Source organism: Spodoptera frugiperda, chromosome 6 (genome assembly GCF_023101765.2).
Source record: "Spodoptera frugiperda isolate SF20-4 chromosome 6, AGI-APGP_CSIRO_Sfru_2.0, whole genome shotgun sequence".
NCBI classification, from domain to species: Eukaryota; Metazoa; Arthropoda; class Insecta; order Lepidoptera; family Noctuidae; genus Spodoptera; species Spodoptera frugiperda.
Genome location: NC_064217.1, coordinates 2,815,844 through 2,841,890, shown reverse-complemented (window position 1 = coordinate 2,841,890; position 26,047 = coordinate 2,815,844). Strand labels below are relative to the sequence as shown.

General features: G+C 33.4%; 1 protein-coding gene across 1 annotated transcript; it reads right to left on the bottom strand.

The window, feature by feature from the left end:
- Positions 1–803: 803 nt before the first annotated feature.
- On the bottom strand, positions 804–26,047 carry LOC118267918 (connectin). Its single transcript, XM_035582173.2, has 3 exons — positions 25,813–26,047; positions 4,081–5,155; positions 804–2,807 (listed from the first exon to the last, which is right to left on the bottom strand). Exons 2-3 carry the CDS (start codon positions 5,132–5,134, stop codon positions 2,314–2,316), a joined length of 1,548 nt encoding a protein of 515 aa, XP_035438066.2. The 5' UTR covers positions 5,135–5,155; positions 25,813–26,047; the 3' UTR covers positions 804–2,313.

Sequence of the window (26,047 nt, the reverse complement as noted above, 5' to 3'; positions counted from 1 at the left end):
ACGTGAAATTGAATTTTAACTAGGATTTAGAACCACCTGTATAATATGATTAAGATCAAGTTTGTGTTTTGAGCAAGTGGTGTAAGGTTCAATTTTAAATGATCTAGTTTTATCTGAATGCTCAGATTTGTATTAATATCGATGAGATAGTTATTTATTGTTGTGTATTGATTGATATTTTTAATGTGACAATCTGTAGTAGCGAAACTTATAGTCCACTTGATGGTAACCTATATTATGGTATATTTATACATATACCACCCTTACCACTCTTTTACGTGAAGGTAGCCTCTATATACTTGAGAAACCAGAGACATAACTAGTACGTACCAAATTAAAAAAAGGTATGCTTTCACTTTCTAGGTACTCGTATAACTTTCAACAATGTTGACATAGTGACCAATTATGATTAAAACTTTCGATTCCCAAATCCTCAGTAAGTAGTAATATTTTATATACTTGTGATATTTTTAGTCCTTCCGAGAAAAAACAGAAGTTTTTTAAGTGTTCTCTTGGCAACAATTTATTCAGGGTAAGTTTCATTTTTCTCAGCGTAAGTAATGTATTGGCAGGGCTGACGCCTGATCCGGAGCTGCGGACTACCTAGCGGGCTTACCAGGGCTCCGTCTCGAAAAACATGAGTAGGAACGGGGTAGTTTTTAGTCAGTAAGAGTTTGACACTCCCCCTCCTCGCCCAAGGCGGAAGAAGTTATTGACGATGATATTCCCCCTTAAAAATGTATTGATGATTTGCTTCGCCAATCGAAGCCAATCATTGAATGAAAAAAAAAATACCCAAGAAATTCATGATCTCAAAAAATTTATTAATATCATTCTCATCTATAGTTACCATATACAAATCCTTAAATACAAAATATTTACAAGATTTAAGATTACTATACAATTACATTATTTTGATTTTCTCTCGCAAACCTAAGTCATAAAAAATTCGAGACATGAATCTAACATGCAAACGTATTATATGTTGAAGTTCGATTTCCGCATCAGAGCATAAATCTGTTTAAATAAATGTTTCTTTCACATTTTCAGCGCAAGATTTGTGTTTGCTATAGCTAGGGAAGGAAAACGATTCAATACGGCTGATCTTCAGCTGTCTTCGAATTACAAACACTCATTTTAGATTATCTATAGCTAAAGAAACAATGTAGGATATTATCATTATTACAATTGTATCAAAAGTATTTCAGAATGGTACAGCATCACATACTTAATCTACTATTTTCATGTCACAATTTGGCTTTAAAATACATAGAAGAAAATTACACAATATTGATAATCATATCCACAATGACTAGTCAATGTTTCAAGTTGAGTGGTGTCGGAGTGACAAATCGCAGTAAATAGCGCACTTGAGCCTCAGTCGTAGCAGAAATCTTAACGTAATAAAGCAATACATTTTCACTCGAAACTTCGCACTCAAATGATTTATTTTCCATTATTTGCTTTTGGAATACGTCTCTTTCAAAACTTTAGCAAAAAGTTTGTATCTAAAAGCTCTAAGCTTAAAAGAGCCGCCGATCTCGAAAACTTTTAGTCACGTAAGTATCTCTACTATAATTTCTGAAAATCTGTTGGGTTCAATTTATGCTTTTTGTTCGGCGTAATGGAATTCTTTATTTAACGCGGCTCAAACTTCGTCAGTAGGAACAGGACCTACTTTATCGATTACAAAAATAGTTTCTACATAGCTGAAATCACACTTAAGTCGGACATTTACAAAATCGTTACTTTTTATACGCTTTCGACAATTTGGAACGAGTCCAGAATCACTGAAAAGGATCGTGTTATTGACAGTAATTGATCTATCATAGAACTTTTAGCACTGGATATAATAATATGACACTGAATTCATCAATTACACTTACTAAGAAATAATTTAATTAAATATCTAAACCAGTCTTTTTTCTTAATATCTAAAAATCAAGCATAATTAGAAGAAATATAAAATTATACGCTTTTAGTGCTAAAATAAGCGGTAAAGTTCAAGTTATCACTTTTAATTTGTAATCGATCAAAAGTCGAAACATTTTAGCCTTTTCATTTCCAATTTTCTATACAAAAGGAAAAATATGTACAGTGATAATCTTGTCACTGATTAGGCCATTAAAGGAGAGATCGTCGCTAAAGGACGTAAGATAATCGGTTCTACAACCATTACGCGATCTACTTCGGAATCAGTAAAGAGATATCTCTTTGTAAAACATTTGTTATTTCCAAGGCTACCTGAACTTTTTCGTCGATTCCAGCACTAATGTAATATTAAGCATCACACTGGTATTTTATAATTTAGAATTAAAATAAGTTTATTGATAATAACGTTAATACTAATAATAACTTTGGAATGATCCGTATGCTGTTACCAGATTGCCAGTAGTTTTCGTCTTTGGAGGAAAGCATTAGGGAATCTTCACCACTTCGTGTTAGTTCACGGGGGCAAGGCAGAGTCTCCACAGGGATATTGACAATGGATAGTTGGTTAGCAACCACTGGCTGAACGGTTGGTTCAATTTTGAATGTGCTTGAGTCTTCGTAGAATTCTTCATCGTTGGCATCTTGTTGTAGTTCATCTCCATTGGATTCTATCTCATACAGTTGTTCTGATTTTGCTGGTTTATTCTCTTTGAAGGCTGTGCTTACATCGTTGGCTGAAACCTCTTCACCATCAACATCATCACCACCCATAGCACACGTAACGCTATCCAAAGCCATTCTTAGAGGTTCGCTCTTTGACTCATTCCTCAGAACTTGTATCCAAGACAAACGGCAATCACACGTTAGTTTATTACCTGTAAAAAGAAAATTCTTAGTCAATACTTACATAAAATATTAGGCAATTCGAAGAATACTCAAAGGACGACACTCATATCGAAGGAAAGCCAATAAGACTGTTATAAAATATTAAATCGTATTTTTACATTATATCGTATCGTATAAGAAATAAGAAAAAACAAAATGAATTATTCAAGTATTGCCTCTAGCTTTGAAAGTGTTTTAGCGAGAAAAAAAAACAATATTATCTGCTTATGAAAATATATTCTAAACAAAAGTTATAATCACATAATATCATGGGATTGGAATTTTCTGCTCGGGTAAATTCAAATTCAAGATTATGTGAGCTTGAGTATTGGTTTCAGCGGGGCCTTAAGTCAAAAAGTACTTTAGAATAGATTGATAGTAAATTCAATACATCTTTTAAAATGTTAATTGGATGCAGAAAAAAATACAAACAAGAAATTAATGACCAATATTCTTTTCTTTCTGTAGTACAAAATAATATTTCTACGCAATGTTTTCCATAAAATTACATACAAGCCGATTTACATGGAAAAGCAGACGAAGCTCACGCAGTAGGTACTCTTTCACCCTTTTGCGAACACTTGAAATATAAATTTACATATTCAGTAAAGCAAACACAAACTTTAATACCCTTCTTTAACTGACTTAATTTAATAATACCTTTAATCAAGTAAACACACGTGCCAATTTAATCAAAAATGTTAAAACAACAAATGTTTATTTTTAATAAAACTTCGCCCATTGTACAACGATCGACTTATTGCTACGTGTGAGCCGATAAAGGGAGCTGCAACAATCATTAATTGTCCTTAATGCGAAGGGTGCTTTAGTAAGGGGATTAAACACCAGAGGGGATTCCCTATTGTTTGGTCAAAACATACTTATTTAACTTCCCAAGAGCTACGAACATGCTGTGTGCTATTTATTCGTAAATAACATGTTGCCAGCAAAAATGGACGCGTAATATCATTATAATGGCGAAGTAATGTCGTTCATTTTGAATAATGGAATCGACATTGATAGAATGAATATGAATTTCCTCTCGAGCTGTCCAAATACTGGTGTTTAAAAGTTATTATAAAATAATTTACGAAGGGTGAAATGGGTATCTACGCGTGAAACTTGAAGGGTCAGTTTGAAAAGTTAGGGCGTGAATGGAACGTTAGCTATAATTATCATAATGGTCAGTTTCTTTAATAAACATCTGTCTGTTATATCAAATAGAAGTAGAAATAACTCGTTTCCGACACAAATACAACTTACCACTTAAATACAGCACAGCATTCTTCATTTTCAAATTCTCCAATATGGGCTTTATTGTGTCGTAACTAAAATGTTCTATCTCATTGTTCCTCAGATCCAATAATTCAAGACCGCGCACACCTTCTAATAGCCCTTCATTAATAGACTTCAATTTATTCCCTGTCATAGATAATTTCTGTAACAGAGCGAGACCATCAAAAGCCCTTTCAGACAGAAATTTCAATTCGTTATTATCCAAAAGTAGCTCGTTAAGATTCCACAGCTCCGTGAAAGTTAAATCGCCCAGCATTGACAACTTGTTGGACCGCAGATCCAATCTTGTCAGATTAGCTAAGCCCCTGAATGTGTCTCTAGTCAGTACCGTAATTGAATTAGCCTCCAGAATCAGGTCGTTTAGTACGGTCAGATGTTCAAAACAACCGTCGTGCGCCAGATTGATGCTGTTAAAGGACAAATCCAGATATTTGAGACTCGGCAAATCGACGAACACATCCCTCTGCACTTCTGTGACTTTATTCTCTTTTATAGTTAGGTTTACGAGCGACGGGAGATTCGTGAACGATGAGAAGTCCAATTCGGTTATTTTGTTGTTCATGAGAGTTATTTCTTTCAACGTGGTTATGTTCGAGAATGTTCTCTTCTCAATCTTGTTTAGTGTGGCGTAGTGTATGTATAGTTTTTGTAGTCGCTTCATGCGATGGATTACGTGGAATGGTATGAATTTAAGAGCTCCATCAGATCTGACGTTGAATGTGAGCCTTTCCAAATATGGTTGAGTGTTGAATGTGGACCATATTGGGTCTGTTTCGTCAATACCTCCGTTGAAAACCCAGCAATCAGCCCTCGTTGCTGTTTTGACGTCGGTACTCTCACAATAGCAGTGGATTTTTGATTCTCTGTTCGTTATCTCGCATATGTTATCTTTTCCTTGTGTACCGTGGTACCTCCTTTCAGTTTTATCCCTGCGTTTTTCATTTAGACGGCTTTCAGTGTAGGATATTTGCACTGAAGTCAGAGCCAAAGCTAGGAGTAAATATTGGACGACGGTCTCCATGTCCCCTTGCCTTTCACTAACCTGAAACAAACAAAAAATAAATTAAAGACTTGCTTTGAGAGCGCCGTAGCATAAAGTTCCGTTGAAAAAACGTTACAACATTTTTTGCATGTTTTAATAAAACGTGTGACTGGAGAGATGCTTTGTGAGTTTTGTGATTGATATTTTTTATTTATTTGAAGTGATAAAAATAAAAACTTTTAATCCATTCTAATTGCGTCTCCTAAAGAAAATGATTGTAATTATCTTTAAAATGACTAAGGACAAAATAGAATACAAACGTCAGCGTACTGTCTGTAGTAAATTTACATAATCACTTTAACAGAAGGCTTTAAAACAATGACTCAGCATTTGACTGCCTACTTTATTACCAAAACTGGTCGTAATTCATTCGCCCATTGACTTGTTGGAGTGGGTATCGGATGTATCGCCTGCACTCAGCCTAATTTGTGGGGAGGCGTGTAATGAACGCACCGGAACATGTCACGTGACTTTGAGTCATTTATGCCCCGTTCACCCTCTGTAAATTCGGCTTTTTGCTATCATTTTTTGACGTAATTACTTTGATAATATGCCATTCAATGTAGAAGGGGAGAAATGAAAAACAACGTATCATGACTATGACTAAGCTGTTAGCAGAACATTTTTTATCGTTTTGTTTGTTTAGGATAGGATTATATTGTCCTTTGAGAAACGTTTTTTTTTGGTAAAAAGTAATTCTTCGTTGAGTTATTCTTAATAATTATCGCAATAAAAAGACAATACGAATAGAACATTTGAATATTAGATTTTTAAGCATGATATTAAAACTTCAATATCAGCACAGATATTTTTTATTACACCCATTTTCTCGAGATAAATTAACAAAACACAAAAGCATTGTCGTCAAAAGAAAATTACACATCACGAAACTAGCTCATCAGCGTGTTTAATTAAAAACGTTTTCTCTTTTTCACGCGAATGAGGCTAGTAATCAGTGTGAGGGAGACAAAACAGCTTGTGTGCAGACTTTTTTGTTTCTTCCAAATGGTTATTAGGGATTGAAATTTTAGGGGCATCCCTTGACGCGCTCGCGACGATTTTAATTAAAGGGATTGTTAGATCGAGATGCTAAAGTTCGGCAGTTAAGTCTTTTGTTATTGTAAAAAGTTTAATATCGTGCGAAGATTCGCGAATCATGTTTGCCTTTACTTTTAAAGCTGCTTTGTAAAAGTGAAGCGCCTTTGTCTCGTGCGCTCAAACTTTTGTCTTGAGAATGTTTTCTTCATTTTGATTAGAATTATATATTCCATTTTTTTATTTATCGTTATTTTTGTAGTTAGTTACAGTTTTTATTTTTAATTTCAAAGCTACAGTTTTTAATATCATATCATGAAGTCATTGCAGATATTTTGAATTAAAGTATTGTTATCGTATAAATTATTTATTACCTAAAAAGAAATAAAAAAACTAACTTAAAGCGTCGAAAAAATAATCCCATCGTAGTCGTGAGGTAGGATGCCCAAAAGACTGGAAGCATTGTCACTTTAAATGGCAATGCATAACCTTTGACCAGGGTAGTAGCCAGCCTTTCGGTCACCTGAAGTGTCAACCATCCCCTTTACAATATCTTTGTAATGATAAAATATCCTTTTTAGGTTGTAGAGAATAACTACTAATGTTTAATGTGTAGCCATACTTTCAAATAGTCTATTTTAGATATATTCGAGTCGAACGCAACGTAAATGTGTGCTTTGCATTCAATGGCCATTTGCTATCAATAAGCCGATGATGCCATTAAGTACCATTATAGGGGAGCGTTTATTATGTAACACAATATCGTACAAAAATAAATTTTGGTCGAAATATAAAACGTTCATAATGATAAAAAATATTAGTAGAAAATTTAATATATCGAAAGTCTTTTTATCATTTGTCAGAAAGTGGTAGTATCAAAAGAAAATTTTGCTATGGATGTTTTTCCACCAGAGATGTGCTACGTAGCTATGTTACGAAGATGTAATAGCTAAGCTGTGAAACAATGTGACCGTGTCTACTGGAACTAAGCTATATAGTTGTGCAAGGAAGATGCGCAGCTTGAGTATACTTAAGCGGCGCATCTTACTTATCTTATTTATCATTTAGGATATATCGATAGTAGGAAATCTATCCATAGCACGCATCATTCTATATAATAAAAACATAGCTTAGCTGAGTCCGTTTCCGCCAGTGCTATGATAAGTGTACCAATGAATATGATTTGTGGAAGCCAAACGCATCCACAAGAACGTTAAATGATAAATGATAAATGATATTTATTTTGCAAATAGGTTATAAAATAACACTTTTACACGTCAATCTCTTAAATAACTAGATGAGGCCGGCATTTCCTATCCGACTACTCTGAGAAGAAATGCCGAAACAAACTCAGAGGTCATAGTCTCTTTTAAAGTCCAGACAAAATCAATTAAAGAGTTGCATAGCACATCTGTAGTGGAAAAGCATCCTATCCTATACCTATGTTATTTTGTTTTCTCTTTTAGCTGTACTTAGATAAGTAGCTATTAAGTCTAATAGGTTCGATAGCAAGGCATAATCGGATATTTGGTTTCGAAACGTTCCGTAGTACAGAGTGCACGGAATCAGGATTTGCGGTGTAGCAACAAGCATTCTGCTAATTAGGACTTTCGAAGAGTGGAGATTAGGTTCCTATTCCTCTGAAAATAAGCTTAAAATCATGCAATCCTATAAAGTCATTGTAAGCAATGATAACAAATAGAACGAAGTATTTCATAACAAAGAAAAAATGGAATCCGTTTCTCACATTACAAAAGAAATCGAATTTTTAAAAATCATTACACTTCCCGAGTCCCTATCGTTCTTACCGCATTCGATTGGACTTTTTTTTTTAATTTAATTCTGTCCGGAATTGCGCCCGCAATACCTATTTCGAGTGAAGTTGTAAAAAGATACTGTTAGAAGTCCAACGTTCCGTTTCAGAAACCTTTTGTTTGTCTGTTTTTTTACTTTTTTTTCTTTTATTTACACACTCTTGAGAACAAAAATCTGTCTATTCTTTTTTAATAACGTCCTGTATATTTGTTTTTTGTCTAGAGTGTATTGACAGAGGACAAAAACAATAATACACTTTAAAACTAATGAAACATTGTCTATTTTGTTTTGACAACAAAAAATGTTGATCAATATTTAAGATGTTTATTTTTTCAATGTTCCGACCGTCTGACGTGTAGGCAAATTTTTGTTTTGTAAACATTGTGTTTAAAAGGGCGAACTTCAAAACAATGTATCTGTAAAGGACTACAAAGTAGACATTCGTTTTTAAGTTATTATTTTAGTTTGTTGTTTATTTTGTGTATACGAAAATATAAACATTCAGTTTCAGACAGATAGTTACTTTTTTGTGATAGGTATAAGCTGGTAAATGGAGCAGACGGATCACCTGATAGTGAGCAATCGCTGCCGCCCATGGATACCCGAAACACTAGAGGCATTACAAGTGCGTTCCCGGCCGAAATTAGGGATTGGGAAGGGGAGTCATTTATTTAAGAACGTTCTTGTGTTTTCCAAATAAAAGTTCCTTGTTATCACCTCAAACATTATTTAGTTTTGCTAGACTAAGAACCATTGACCCTTTCAGCTGTACGTTACCCAAAACCTCTTCTATTATTAACATATCGATCAGCACATCGCCCAAATACGTGTAGGTACTATAATAATATTCAAATGAAAACTATCTGACGCCTAAAGCGTCAGTTATTTTCGGTGTAATTTATTATTCATAAATTTCTATAGATAGGACGTGTGATGTGGATGGTATCAGACAGAATGCATAATAGAGTACCTACTAATAATTGAACGATTGGATTTTCAACTCTCATCACTGTTTGCCATTTGATTGTTGATTGGTAATATTCATTTGTTGAGAATCGATTTGTTTCCGAAATGACCAACTTATAGATAATATTTAATCAATTATTCGTGGTTTAAAGTATGAAACAAAAGATTTTGTAATGTTTGTAAAAAGATTTTAATATAATAGTATATTATTTTCTGTATTACATGGGAGTTGAGCTCAAAACGTTATGAGTATTTAAAGCTGAAACCCAGAAAATCATCCTCGTTTCTAGACAATGGAATTCTCTAGAAAATGGAAACAGAATAGGAATTTTGCCAAAAAACGTTCGGAAACTTCAGGTGATTCATTTGAATAAGAAACCGTACAATTGTTTCATTTATAGACATTTTCTTTTTGGCTCAACAGAGATATAATTAGAGGGAGAGAACAATTATTTTTTCTTTTCTGGGAAACACCACAAATGACCGAAAAATGTGTACGATTTGGAAATATTACATTCAATACGAGAGGGCTTAGTACGAGCTTGGGTTACGTTTACTGAGATCGAAACGGGAGCTCATTCGGCGCTCTGATTGGTTGGTTCTTACGCGCCAGACAATCAGGGCGTCGAACGCTCTCGTTTCTTTTTTGTTCAACGTAAAACAAACTTGTAATAAGGGTACAGAAAGCCACCACATTCTAAATCACACTACCGAATACACAATCACACAGTCAAAGGCTCTGTCCACAAATTATCATCAACACTCCTTGACAGCAGTGCAGGACTATGTCATGTCTTAGTCCTGCAATGAACATCAAGGAGCTTACACTTGATTTCAATTCCGATCCATCAACATTGCTATTGTGAATTTTCGTAATCTCTAGTTGCAATACTAGCGCCCATTGCATCTATATTACGTGGATATTGAATGAAACTGAATGGTATTGGGTTTAGCTTTATATTCCGTACTCTAAATGATATTTTAACAGCTGTGATTGGGGTTGTATAGTTTCGACATTAGATAATTTATTGAGATTTTATTGCATTGACATTGAGATTAGTTTCAAGAGTAGGTGCGTAGGTTTGCCATAATTTCCAAGCTTAGCAGGTGAGTTGGGGATCAAAGTTTATAAGGAGCGCTGTTGCCCGGTCTCTGTAGTCCCGTCCCTTAGGACACCCGCGGGAAGAGTAGGGGTGTTGACCCATACGTAATTCAAACTTGAAATATCATATTATACCGTAGTCATCTCAATTACCTTTAACCGACGAGCATGCATGAAAAGACTGATGACTGTTGATGAAGCGAAAGAAGTGTGTAAGAACCGTGGCAATTGGCGTTCCATTTGTCTTTGCCTACCCCCATGGGAGACAGGCGTGAGGTTATGTATGTATCTATGTCATCTCAATTCAGTTACCGCGCAAGTTCAATATAAAGCATGACCTTAAAAATGTCTGCATTCAATTCAACGCCTATTTTAGATAAAATCAATACTTATGATTGTTATCTATTCGTGTTCTGTTCCAAATATTTTGATCGAAACCGTTAACTGCTATTAAATTTTACTCAAATAAGAGCCTTCATTAATATTTCGTTAAGGTTTTCATTAAAATCTTTGTTGTGTATGTATGTGTCATTAAAGGAGTACATTATTGCCCTAGTTTTTATTTTACTGTGTGAACGTGACATACTTTTTCAGTGACGTCTTGACCATTGGATATTTTATGGGATAAGCTTGTTTTAGTTCTCATAGTTTCATATTGTGCTAGGTTAAGGATTTTTTAACACAAATAATAATGTTTCTTAATGTACGTTCATATAAGAGAGGTTTTCGGTTGAATATCATCCAAGAGAGACCTATAAAAAGGTTTTATATCTACTTCAAAATAAAGTAACCGTTTCATTATCCTAAACGATTTGAGAGACTGAAAACGTCTGCAAACAAAAACGTACTTAACATTACAACATTAAAGAGAAACAATCCGTAAAATTAGTTCTATTTAAATCCGAAAAGCATTTAAGCAAAATTATTAGATTAACCCTAAACTAATAAAAACTAATGAAAGAGAAAACATTGTTAAAGAAAGCGTTTGTTACAAATTTCTCACATAATTTCGTTAGACAAGTGTGTAGAATCACTGCTTTTGATCTTTGTCACGCTCACAAAATGCGACATTAAAATAATACGAGGGAGCTACGTGCTTACTTAATGTTAAGCTCTAGTTCCATTAAGCGAACACCCGAACGTTCGACCGTGAGCTTTTATCGTAGAATTTGTTTTGATAAAATATTACGTCTTCTCGGCTTCGAGGGCACCCCTTTCTAGAAATTATTGTCGATTATATTATACAGGCTGTTTATGGTCAATGAATTAGTTCGTATTTTATTAGTGGAGTTACATTTAGAATAAAATTTATCCCGCCGAGATTTGTATTTTCATAAGTATTTTATTTAGCGAGCAATTCGTGAAAGTTATTAGTGCACATATTTATTATTTATATTTATCTCAAATTCGAGTTAAAATTCAACATTTGTAAACAATAAAAACATATAACGTTGAGAGTAAACATTAGACAAATTCTCTCAACGTTTCCTCGGAGTAATCACAGCTTTAATTCAATTAAGAGGATTCGCTGATATTGTGGAAGTACTTAAACATTGACATCGAGAAAATACCCGGAATACTCGAGGCTTTGGAGTATAGTACATGGTAAGCCTTATCTTTTTCTACTTAGATGAAAATCGTCTTAACCTTATACAGAACGTTAATCCTTTAAGAACAATGTATTTTACGCCAATTCCAAGCTGATGTCAAGGGAATCGAGACGTATCCCAATAATAAGATCTCTGAAGGATTAGAATCTAATACAAATGAAGATATTTTTCTTGTTCGCGAAATATCGTCGAATTATTTTTAGATTTGCCTAATGCGATCGAAACTCGCGATTAACTTGAAAATGTATTTACTTGGAGAAATTGAAGTTTTAATGACTTTTAGTTTAGTCGTCGTGGAGTTAAAACAGTCATTAGTTGTCATGATTTTTAAGCAAAACAATTTAATAAGAATTTTAGATTTGAAAGTGAAAAAATACATATAAAATATTTTGTAAGCGCGTTGATAAAATGTGAGTGAAATGTGTTACTATTTATTTTTTGTTACTGAGCTTGGAATACGCACGTAACTGAAAAATTGCGAAATACTTTATCCAGTTTGATAGTTTTGGATAAAGTCTAGTTTTTTTATATTTACGATAGTTTTGTTTATAGAATAACTATTGCTAAGAATAGAGGTCAAGCAAATTCAGCCAGCGTAGTCAATTCTTAAATAATGAAAAGAAATATAAGTTTATTCAATAAATATGTGAAACTTAAGTCATGAGTTATTGTAACTGCCGAATCTACATAATAAAATTATCTACAGGTTACATTCGCAAAAGACATCGTTATATAAATACGAATTTATAATTAGAAATTCGTGTATTCTCATGAATGAAGAATATCATGTTTGATGTCTAACATTTAAAAAAAGATCCTTAAGAACACAAAGGGAGAGAACGAACAATAACGACCAATCAAATTGAAACGTACGAAATTGTTTAAAGAATCACGTCGAACAATTCTATGCTAAAATAATCTCCGCGCCGATTTGTGCATTCGCACAAATTATCATCAACTCTCCTACCTGACTATTTATTTGTACCTGTTCCTTTTTCAAAGGACCCTAAGAGTATTTTTTTTGTCTTGTAACGAAATCCTTCAAATTTATCATCAAGCACGTTTACCTGTCAACCTGTATAGGCGCAGAGTTTTACCTGAGGGCACAATTCTTAAGGTTTTATTCAATTTCTCTAACTGGCACCTAGTGCGGTTCCTCGAACGTAATTGTGTAACGAGAACTCTTTAAAAAAGTTTTTTTGTAGTTCTTTTTTTTAGAACGAGTGTCATTTGTTTAGTTTCTTCGAAGATGAGGCGGTTGATGGATTTGGGGACAAAGGGATTATTTCCTTGGAATTTTAATACGCATTAAAATGTGTGGTGTGTCTTCAAATTGTACGTAGGTGTAGCGAATTTGTTGTATGTTTGATTGATCTATCTTTACAGGAATTATCACCTTGTGGTTAAAACCAAAAGAAGTCACTATTCCACGCGAACGAAGTCGCGGGCACTAGTTGTTATATAAATACGAATTTATAATTAGAATTTCGTGTATTCTCATGCTTTATCATGTTTGATGTCTAACATTTAAAAAAAGATCCTTAAGAACACAAAGGGAGAGAACGAACAATAACGACCAATCAAATTGAAACGTACGAAATTGTTTAACAAAATCTTCTAAAGCCCCGCCGTGCATTCGCACAAATTATCATCAACTCTCCTACCTGACTATTTATTTGTACCTGTTCCTTTTTCAAAGGACCCTAAGAGTTTTTTTTCTTGTAACGAAATCCTTAGATAGCACGAATCAAAGTTTAGGAGTGGGAGCGAACTACGTCACTTTTCAGTACAAAACGTACTCGGTTCCAAACGTAACGTCACGCGATATTTCAAATCAATATATCTTCAAAGTATTTGTTTCCGTAAGAAAATAAAAAATACGCGTCTAATATTTTAAAATAATCTACAAGACGGACATTAAAATAAAAATGGGTCATCTACCCTATTGTAATCAATGCTTTAAATTGTCGAACAAATTCAATGGTCGGCAGATGGCCGAGACTTGAGACACCATTTTTGACTGATGCTACATAAATACAAAAGCCCAGAATTCATGTCACGACTTGTCTGTTCCAGGTGTGAGTTTGTGGTAACGTTACGTCATTTTGTATTGAGCAATGCTTTCTCTGGAGGAATGGGCAGGTGTGTAGTAGTAGTATAACTATTAATGCTTTGGAATGAGCAGCTTGCTTTACTAATAGACAAAATAATTTGAATACGTAAAATTGTCGAATATCAATGGACCGACTGAGTAGTGTCATCGCATCAAACTTTTGTATCATTAAAGATCTTAAGCATGCTTTAGTTTTCCGTGAGATGTTTCATTAATACCAGTTTTATATTAACCTTAAAACATATTTGAAGAATAGCGACTTTGATCTCTATTAGCATCTACACCAATAGGGTTCAAAATCGCACAGCAAATGAAAAACATCTAAACCTGCTAATTTAGTACCAAGTCCAAGAGCAACTTGAAAAATACTTCAGTCTTGTTCTCATTACATAACACTAAAGATAAGCTATAACGTTTCCCATAAAGGAGCCTATAACTTTGTCGATGACGTCATCAAGGAGATATAGTCGGACCTTGACCTCTGAAGGTAGCTGTAGTTTACTAAATAGAATCTTTTATCACCAACGGTTATAAAACAACTAGATGGCAATAGGCTTACTATGATGGAACATTTTTTCTATGGGGTGATCAACGCTGTTTTAGGGCTTATAAAACTGTTTAGCGGATTTTTAGATGAAACTTTTATTTTGTGTTCTCTTTTTATTTGGTGCTAGATAAAATTGTATGTGTGTTTTGTTTTTACAGGTTATTTGTTTGGATAATGTTATAAGGTGCAAGGTTGTTAAATATATTGCGTACATTATTATATGTGTTATTAATAGAGACCGGATAATATGCAACATAAAAAGCTTGAAATATGCATGCAAATATGCATGAAAAATGCCTAAAATATGCACGAAAACTGACAGAATATGCAACATTAAATGAGTTTTTTTTTGTTTTGTAAATATTATTCCTTTAGATTTAAGTAGTTTTGTTAGTAAATACTTGTCTTATGTTTTACTTTATTATGTATGTATCTTTTTAATTTATTGTTATTTGACGAAATAAAGAAACTATTAAGTTTTATTTTTTTTATTAAAAAATTAGCATAATTTTTTATAGAAAACTATCCATTGATCGACACAGTAACATGTAACATTATTTAATATTTTTGTAAACATTAACAATCAAGTATTGTTCCAAATGTTCAGTGGTAAGATTATGTCTTCGATCATTCAAAATATTTTTATAGGTCGAAAATGATCGCTCCACATCTACTGAGGTAACTGGGCAGAATTTGAGCTTGGGTGCTATGTTAGCGCTTATATTTTCTGGCAAAACTTCCGTCGGACCATTAATACCTACTGTAAATTATAGCAATAATATGCATCATCACTAGATATTAGTAAAAATATGCTATTAGCCTTGAAAATCGCTGAAATATGCAAATGCATATGCAAATATGCAAATGCATATTATCCGGTCTCTAGTTATTAATGTGGATAACCACCAACTCGCATTGAGCAAGCGTGGTGATTAATGCTCGAACCTTCTCCGTGCAAGAAGAGGCCTTTGGTTAGCAGTGGCCACTTATAGACTGATGATGTGATGATTATTATATTAAACATAACAACCAATCCTTTACGTGTTCTATGGAAATCTTTTTTTTTTTTTTTAAACTGACATGGTCACTAACACTATAATTAGAACTTATGACGGGATATTTACCATGTTTATTGAATTTGGTAAGTTTCCGATATTTCGGCACTGTTGCAAGCGTGATCATGGCGCTTATAAACATGGTAAATATCCCGTCATAAGTTCTAATTATAATCTTATTTTTTAACTCTATTAGTTCTACTAACCTAACCAATGACACAATTAATCTAGAACTTTCTTTAGAAGAAATAAAAACAATCGAATTAACACCTATTCAAGTGGAATCAGGATTCCGTTTAAAAAATCGGTACCAATTTTTTTTACAGATTTTCTTTATCTTTAATCTTAATGAGTTTCGGTAAAGACACAAAGAATCAGTAACCTACATTCTATGCAATTATGTAATCAAAACTAAATAATGCTTTGTTCGACTAGATAAAGGAATTTGGGTCTTCATTTGAGACGTTTCTTTTACAACCATTCATAAAAGATAGTACCTGAGACGTAAAAAAAATGTTTTGTAAACGAGATAATGATTGCAAAAGAGACGACCGTTGGATTAGTTGTTGAGTGGTTTTAAATTCTATTGAAAAAAGTGAGCGTTACAAGAATGTTACAATATTTTGGCTAAGCATGGTTAGCTTTGCTGTTGAATATTTGGATGAGGCTGCTTTTCCATCAGAGATGTGCTATGTAGCCACATTACGAAGATGTAATAGCTAAGCTGTGAAACTATGTGACCGTTTCCACTGATACTAAGCATTGTAGCTGTGTGGGGAAGATGCGCAGCTCGAGTATACGATGTATCGATAGTAAGGAAGCCATCCATACCAATGAATATGATTGGTGGAAGCCAAACGCAACGTAGCATAGCACATTTCTGGTGGAAAAGCACCCTGATACCACGTGTCGCAGATTTTACAATTTATTGTGTAATTCACGGATTGTTGTTTTTGGGGTAATGTGTATGCACATTTACTATACAGAAAAGTACTCTCAAAATCTTCTTATACATGAATAGTGCATCCTCATTTCTTTTTGTACTTATAATGTGTAGTTTTAACAGGCAAACTAATTAACCAGCTATCTCAAATACAAAAATCGGAGGACTTACGAACCTCAGACCAGACCAGATCTCCAAAAACATAAGATAAACTAGGTACACGAAGTAAAATAACAAAAAGACTCGTCACACTAAACAAATGAGCATCATTATCATATAATATGCTAGAATATTTTTTCATACCAAACCCTCATCCAAAGATAGTATTTATAAATAAGTAAAAATATACCTTATAGTATGTAGACTAAGGTAGTATTTATAAGTAAGGTAAGTATCAGACGTTTACACATCGAGCTATATATAACCAGTTTATCTTGGTCTCGCTTTGTATGATCTTTCTGAAGACTCAAGGGTCAGTTTATACTGGTTATGTATAGCTTGATATGAAGCTCTGTGTAAGACCGGTAACCGTGTCGTAAGTTCCTGTCACCGACAGTGCTCTATTCGTACGGTGCATAATAGAAGCCTTTAAGTAAATTTACGGTTAGGCTCGCTTTATGAATGGGTAGCGGTTGGTCAAGTCCGAACTATATATTCTAAGAAGAGTTTCTTTTAGACGCTTATGTATTGTGTTGTAGTGTCGGTGTGTTTATATTTGAAGTAGTATTTTTTTTTTTATTTTGATTTAGTTTATGTTCGTGTTTTCTTTAATGTTTTCATAGGGTCCATAAAATCGCCCATTTTAGTACCTATATGATTTTATTGTACCGGGTGGTTTCTCACGGAGTCTGGAATTGTGCTCAGTAAATGGCAATAGGCTCACCCCTATTACATGGAACTTCACAAATCGTGAAAAGTTAGGGTACATTGTATAGCATCATTAAGTGCCGTAATGTGCACTTTGCCTATGCCTTCGAGGATAAAAGGCGTGACATTGCATATAAAGAAAAAAATACCTGCATTGAATAAATTTTTGTAATGAAACCATTCGTATTCAAAAAACTGTATTAGGTACGTGTCAGTAAAAAATAAATTTATATAAAACAATAATAGCACATAAATCATATTGCGTTTTCATCAAAAATAAAAGCGTATTGCAATAACTCTGGACTTAGGTTAGGCTCGGCATTTTATTTATATGTATATGTATAGCTATGACTTTTGAATTATATTGTAGCACGTAGAATACATTAATACATTTTATAGCGTTTGAAATATAGAAAAATTTAATGAAAAAGAAAATGCTTTTCTATTTTTTTAACTAGTTTATTGGTCGAAAAGTCGTCAGTTTAACAGCTAAATGCCTTTTTTAAGGGGAAAAAATTATCCATTGACTTCTCCAGAGAGTGTCTGACTCTTACTGATTAAAAACCACCCCGTTCCTACTTCTGCTTTTTAAGGCGGAGCCAAAGGTTTAGGTGTTCAAAATAAAAACCTTTGTATTAAAAACACCCAATATATAAAAGAAATATGTTAATAAAAAAAAACATTAGAATGTATTGATTTGTTAACGTTGATAAAATCTAATTTTTTTCGCAGCTTTTTTTTGGATGTCAATCCGACAATATCAACAATGTCAATAGATTGTATCAAAGTGGGAATGTTGTTGTATCAAATTACTTTTTGTATTGTTAGCCTGTTGTATTGTATTTTAAGTTTACCCATGTATCGCCAGTTATGTTATAAATCCTCTTTTATTTATATTAATTCAGTCACTAAACAATTAATTTATTTAACTTCATACAAGAAAAACTACAAAGATGGACTTAATGCCTAGGCATTGTGGCCCAGTCAACCGTTAGTTAGTCACAGTCAAAGTTATGTAGTGCAGAGATGAAAGTACGTAAAGTAAGTGCCTGCATGGTTTGCGCGAAGGCTGAGCAATTAGCTGCTCTTGTAGGGACAAATTTACTAACATATATATAAACCATAAACATAAATATTGAAAAAGTTATTCATTGCATTATCTGTATATATTATGATGAGTCGTGTGTAATTGGCGGTAAGCCTATTAATTGTCATATACTGGGCACAGTCTTAAACTCAGTACTATTGCTGATAATGTGTTAAGAAACCGATAAATCTAAATAATAAATACTTTGCACGACCTGGAATCGAAACTGAAACATTTGCACTTGCGTTCATTCAACTAGTCAAACAGTTAGTCAGACATAGTTAATGTTAATAAATCAAATTTTTTTTAATAAATATTACATTATTTTTAATACATAACTCAATTAATTAGTTTTATCTCACTCATGAATCCCTCAACTTGAGTGAGTTAACTTTGACGAATGACGCACTAAGTCTTATTAAGTGAATAAAGTAATTGTTTAACTTGAATTAAGACAATTAAAGCTTACTTAACTAGATAAAAAGGGTTAAGTGTGTGTTCAATTTGATATAAAACAAATACATAATTGTAATTACATTATGTATTATATCAAAGAGACTCTTGCTTAGCTTTAAAATAATTAATTACCTACATAATATGGCTCTGTAAAATAAAGTTGTTAATAAATACTTTTCTTAAAACTAGTCGCCATATTCATTTAGGCATTAAACATTTTTATTTATTTTAACTTTATATAAATAATCCTTGCAAAGGCAGTCTTAATGCACGATTGGGCATTGTCTCTCAGTCAGCGTTAGCGTTTAGGTAGTGCAGAGATGAAAATACGTAATGCATGGTTGGCGTGGTGGCTAGACAATTGGCTATCTTGCAACGTATTGCAACTCTGTCTGTCTCTCAACTCTCCCAAAACATCAATCAAAACCTTTCTGGATGTCACGTTAATATGAAATTCCTCTAGACAACTGGCTATCAACACGGATCTGGGTGTCATGTGCATGTGAAATTGTATTTTTGTAAACGCACTCACGACACAGGATTCAGAATTCCTAGTTACTAGCTTCACAAAAAAGTAGCAGATCTACGTTCATGTATACTACGTAAGAATGATTATTATAAATATAATTGCCTAAATAAATAGTCTTACACAATAATATATTATACTAACATAAAATAAATACTACATATCTAATAACCAATACTTATAAAACACAAATACCTAATTCAGCATTTTTATTACAAAGAATGCTTAATTACTTATTTTCATAATAACTTCTTAATTAGATTTCATCACACTGAATGGCAATAAGCCAGAAAATGGCGTCAAAACAAAATTCCCCTCTTTGTCTCGACTTAATTTATTTAATAACGCTAAAATGTTCTAAACACGCCCACATGAACACGATCTCATAGCGAGCTAAAGAAAACTTATAACAACTTCAATAAACTTTACCTTAGCGAGTTCAATTCATTGTATAATGGCCAACTTTTATAAGAATTATTTTAGTTTTGAAAAATCAATAGACGGCACACAAACTTTTAGCCGATCAGCATTAATTATTATTCTTGGAACAGCAATTTTGAACCTGCAAGTTATTAATGAAGTATTTAATGTCTACAGGACCTTTTGAAAGTTGATTGTGTTCAATATAATATAAGTATTTAAAAATTCTATATAGACTTTGTCGGTCTATCGTAAAATTGAAATTGCGGCAAACTGTACCTAACTTTGATTGAAGTAAAACACAATGCGAACTAATAAATGAACCAGTACTAACCAGTTTTAAGTGGTTCTATTTTACTTTTTCGTTCTTAATTCATTAAATTGTTCGATGTTCTAATTTTTAACAGTTGTTTCTAAAGAGTTTTAATTTGGAATTTTAAAAGAAATTAAAATGTTATTGTGTTGCTACGCAATAATTTGGAAAACGGCTAGGCTGACAAGTCTGTAATCGTATTGAATTCTTTTAAACTGATTTTTGTAGAAGAAAACATTGATGTTTATCTAGACAGGGCACAAGTTACTTGTCGAAAAACGTAGTCAGTTACAAACAATTTAAAAGCCCGTACATCATAACACAAAGTTTGAAACATATCCATACTCAGGCTATCCGTCATCCAGCCATTGTATCTCGTATAGAGAAATAATTCAGCACTGTAGAGAAAATTTGACAGCCGCATTAAAACGAAGCACTCTCGTCTTTATTTGTAGGCAGTTAAAGTTGATATTAGGAGTTTTTATGCCCCTATAGTTGTAGTGTCTTCATCAAAGGCGGAACTCGATTGAAGCTCTCAGTTCGTTTTACGCGCAGTTTGCCAGTTTTATTTCTAAAAGCTAGGATCGCAAATTGCGGAATAAAGAGACAATACATGTTTTAAGTAAGAGGCGTAAAATGGAGAATAATTAATTGGGTTTATATAGCTTTGTTTTGGGCAAAGCCTTTGGTTCAAGTCGTATAATTTCTCTTTGAGCAAATGATGGCATTTAGTCATCAATAAATGTCGTGGGGGCCGAGAGGTTTAAGATACTAACATCTCGTCTCTCTCGTGCACAAAGGTTCAAAACCTAGAAGTACAATGTGACTTTTTCCAAGTTATTTATACATAGTATAGTATATACTATAGTATATTATAGTTGGATAGTAATTACTAATTTTCTGTATCCTAAGTGTGCCTACACATTACCCCAAAAACAACAATCCGCGAATCTACCTAATATTAGAAACGCACTTGACTATTTGTGAGTCTATATGTTACTCAATCACGTCAAAATGACTGAAGAGGTCGGTATGAAATTTGGAGTAGGAGTAGATTATGGTATGGAAAAAATGGAAAAACACATAGGACCCTTATTTTTATATCCACAGGACCGCATGAGAAGCTCCTGGCAGAAGCTAATATTTTATACGTCTTCACAAAATAAATATAGATTAAAATATTCCACTTAAGTACTGCAACGTAAAAAATATGTCTCTCATTAAATACAGCTCTTGTAACGTCTATTTACACAAGGTTTAGTCTGCAAAATGGTTCACGAACCAATTTAGTGCTCAAGGCATAAGCTTACAGCGATGTCTTTGAGATTAGAAATTGCAGGCAAAAATACGTTTTTTTTTATGGAATAGATGGCAAACGAGCAAACGAGTCACCTGATGGTAAGCGATCAGCGCCGCCCTTGGACACCCGCAACACCAGAGGAGTCACAGGTGTGTCGCCGGCTTTTTTAAAGGAGTATGATATATACTCTTTTCTAGTTCTACAACATTTGTTTATATCATAACTTTCCTGAGAACTGCTAAATTAATTATCTTATTTTTTGGCTTACTCATTACGCGTGACTGCTGCTGTCAATATTGTTAATATTTTGTGTAAGTAAAGTAAATTATATCGATAGGTAACTTTTTCTTGCATTCATATCGATAATTTTTCAAGGAAACGATTGTAATATGAAGACACTGTGTACCATATACATTCATACTGGGTAACCGCCTTGCTTCCGTATTCCAAGTAATAACTCCCGCGATTAAAATAAACATTCTGCGTAATACATTATTTTTATTCTATTTTCCAAAACCCACATAGAAATATTAAATGTAATTAATATCACCCACATATCTCGTTAGCCTCGGGCCACACATCGGGGTTTACCGCGTCCCGAAGCCTCGCGGACTAATAAACGAGTGACACTAATTGGTGTTGAGCTTCCCGTCTTTGTGCACGACCACTCACAATGAAAATTCTTTAAAAAAATCTCTTGAAATACCTCTCCACCTTATTTCTTCCGCCATTTATTAAAGGCCAGAATATTACACGTAAAGACGCTGTCTTTACATTCTTTTTTTTTTCTTGTAAAGAAATTCGCGATGAGACCAATTTTAGGCGGTGAATGGGAGTAATTGACATTTTTTTTTCAGAGACATTATGTTTTTGTGTGTCTAATATTGGATTAGGGTCGTCGAAGTACTGTTATTATTCATCTTAAGTCCGTCTGTAACTTAAAATATATTTACTTTACTAAAGGGACACAATTTGTTGTTGGGTACATAACAAGAAATTACAAAAAGCAATAATACATTTCGATGCCGAAGTACTTTGAAGATTATCTTGGATGAAGACTAAATAAGTAAATAATCTCCTTGAGAACTCCTATACAAAAGGACGTTAACGTTATATTTATCTTCTATTAATTATTTTGTCATTTATCCCGTTTAATATGATTTAATCCGAAAATAATTTTCTTTATCCGTTTCTTACTTTGAAGAGAGATGATTAAAGAAAGAAATGCAATTTCGAACTTGTCTTATGAAATGTAAATTTAAACTGTTACAACGTTTTTAGATGTTTATACACTATATAAAAATTACGTAACTGGGATATTATATTACTCAAAATATCAATATTAGGTCGGTATACATTACAGATCGGATTCAATTTCACAAAACACGTCATATTCGATGCTTTGTGACGAGTCAATACGTTGTGTCCGGTGTCAACGAACGGAATTATTGACTCCACTCGTAAAGAGCATTGTTTCAATAAATCCGTGGGATTCAGAGTTTAATAAAATTGATTAGTATGTAACAAATATTTGTGTAGAATAGATTGATTAACTAAATTATTTTGACTAACTAAATTGTGGCACGCACTATCTATACAACTTAAAATATTTACCATGTTTATTAGATGTTAAAAGTTCATTAATAAAAAAATGGCACGTAATCTGAGACATATAAGTTTTTAAACTAACATGGTCACTCATAACATATTAATTAGAATTCAAAACGGTAAGCGCCATGATCACGGATAAACTTGATGATCTTAGCGCTTGCAACAGTGCCGAAATATCGGAACCTCACGAAAACTAATAAACATGATAAATATCCCGTTTTAAGTTCTAATGATTTAGTCGTTAGGTTTAGTCTGGCATAATAGACAGATTTTTGAGCTCAATAATGCGGGCAAACCAGTTTGCAGGAGCCAGTTTAGACACGATAACTTAAATAGAACTATGACTTTTTCTCAATAGACTATTTATCAGGTTTCAAAGCTTACGTAACGAATATCAAATGTTATAAAAACTAAGGACGAAACGCTATGGCCTCTTGAGACATGAATCGTCGGCTATTCACATACTTTTAGCAAATATAGTTGGACTGAAGAGTCGTTTGACCATGCTCTCATACCTAAGCTAAGGAACATAAGTTTATATGAATATGGTATTTAAAACATTGAAACTTCTCAGTGAAGGAAATAGTCCCGATATAGTGTTGAAAGAAAAACTAATTGCATATGCGGCTGCATTGTTGGCGCGGTGGCTAGGTGACTGACTGCTGCACAACGTGTAGGGTGCATCTACAAATTGTTGTTCGGGTCTAAGTGTCATGCCACGACACAGGAGTAAATCCTAGTGTAAGGAAATGTTATTTTTTTTAAGAAAAAAATAAGTGACTTTTGAAAATTCTTAGTCATAGATGTAATGAAATGTTGACTTATTCTCATCGTAGCTTTACAGCCATTAAATAAATGGAAAAAAATACAACATCATACGGGACAGTTATAGCTTAATAGCTTAAAGTAGGACACAATTTGTCAAAGTTAAGTGTCCATAATGGGTCGGAGAGATTAATTTATCCTTATCGGACACATTAATTAATCCTTTTTGTCTCCCTGTAATTAGTAGAGCGATGAACCCTAATCTTGAGGTCGAATATGGAATGAAAATGTAACGACACACATGTAAAACGAAGTTAAGGTAATTATGAAAACAATTATTTTACGTTTCTCTTTGAAACCTAGTATAAAACAAAAATGTGGGAATTTGGCTGTACCTACGAACATAACACAAAATATCCCATTCATTGATCACGCCATAATAAAAAAAAAATGGAATACAATTTATTTTTAATTGTTTTTTTTTATGTGATGGGTCGATGTGTGTAATTGGGCCTCCGGTAACATCAGTCATACAACGAACGTAAGCGTTGTTTCACGTCGGTTTTCCGTGAGGCCGTGGTATCACTCTGGTCGAGCCGGCCCATTCGCGCCGAAGCATGGCTCTCCCATACAGTTTTTTTTTTATTGGTGAGCGATAATGCGGCCTACGACGCCCTGATCATAAGCAATCCCTTCTCATATGGCCCGAATAAGTAATAAAACTACAATCAGCTACTGTGAGATTGGTAGTACCATACTCTTTTTTAAGACTTTACTGCAATCTCCAAAGTGGTTCACAAAGCATGAAGATTATGGCAAATTACCTCTAAAAAGGAAGAGCTCTATTTAGCAATGTCTCTTGTTCGAGATGAAGACATTGATAGTACGGTTCGATTCTGTTATTATTTTTGTTTGTTTTCAATATTTAAATATTCATAAAGGGGTTGCAGATGTTGATTGCGGATGAGAAACCAATCGATAAAAACCAATACAGACTCGAGATGGAGTTATTTTAAGACCGGTCAGTTATAATGCACTGATTTATCTTTCAAAGAACTCCACAGAAGGAAAATAATAATTCTATAAAAAAAAAATATTACTGTATTTTCTACTGTATCTTTTTCCAATGAAAATACCGTATGTATCTCGTATATAAGTTCACAAACGAAGCAAGAGTTCCAAGTAAAATGTGTTCTTAATAAATGGAAAAGAAAATCTGCTACTAAATAAGCATTCTGCTTATGCTCTAGAATATAATGTGTGGTTGTATTGTGGGAATATATTCTAAGATTAAAAGCCCCTAAAATAAAAGAAGAAAGAAAATCATTCTCTAATAAAAAAACCGCTGTAATTTAATTTCTAGTACAGTTCTCTAATATTTTTACAGACCAAACACTAATTTAACACAATATTCAACTACCAATCAATAACCAACTTTATTTACTTATCCCATAAAATCGAAATTAGGTTCACATAAAGTTATTTGCGGCCAACATTGGACCAACACATCCAGAATCAGAAATTGCAATCCCGTGTACTAGGGACAGTTACACCAAATATAGCTATTGGCAGGTAGGTAAATATTGTGACATATAGTGAGTCTGTCTCTAGGAATAGAATTGGGCTAGTCCTAATTGAGAATGCAGTGGTCTAATGGGCATGACGCTCAATAATATATAGACTTGGCTGTATATAGGCACATTGTTTTATTATGTTCTGAATGTATGAACTAGTGTTGTTTTTATGTGATGATGTCATCTATAAAATAGTACATCAGTCATCATTTTATTTTGTCAATTAAATACGATGCATTTAACATTTACGTGACCTTGTGTTATTGTTAAAGTAAATTATTTAATGGCATTGGAAAAATTATTTTTTTGTCTATAGTTCTGGAGTTACAAATATTTTTGTGAATCTTAAGTTATTTTAATAGAAATTATTATAAAAAATAAATATAGCTAGATGCGATTTGATTTCTGGAAATAATATATTAAAAAATGACACAAATAACGTAGCTAAGGTATTTTTATCTATCGCAAATAAATAAAAAAATCTAAGAAACTCACTGAGCAAAATCATTTTTTAAATAAACACACCACTAATAAAAAAACAAATATCCTCACCTCCAAAAATCCAAACACGTTCCAAAAGCACTTCACACAAATGCACAAACAAAAATTTAAAAAAAGAGCCAAGTTTGGAAAAACGATGCGACGAGTTCGTAAAGTTGTAGTCACTGGGAGAGCGACGCGCGTGCTTCCCTTATCGAGTCCGAGATGACAACTGGGCTGAGCGACGCGGGGCGTAGACACCCAAAACTGGCGGGGAGTGGACGTTTAGGGGCTGTAATGGACAGCC

Bases quoted from the DNA above. Each gene is read 5' to 3' on its own strand.
- LOC118267918 (XM_035582173.2), bottom strand. From the start codon at position 5,134: ATGGAGACCGTCGTCCAATATTTACTCCTAGCTTTGGCTCTGACTTCA. The intron at 2,808-4,080 runs GTAAGTTGTATT...TTCTTTTTACAG, and splicing joins TGCTGTGCTGTATTTAAGTG to GTAATAAACTAACGTGTGAT.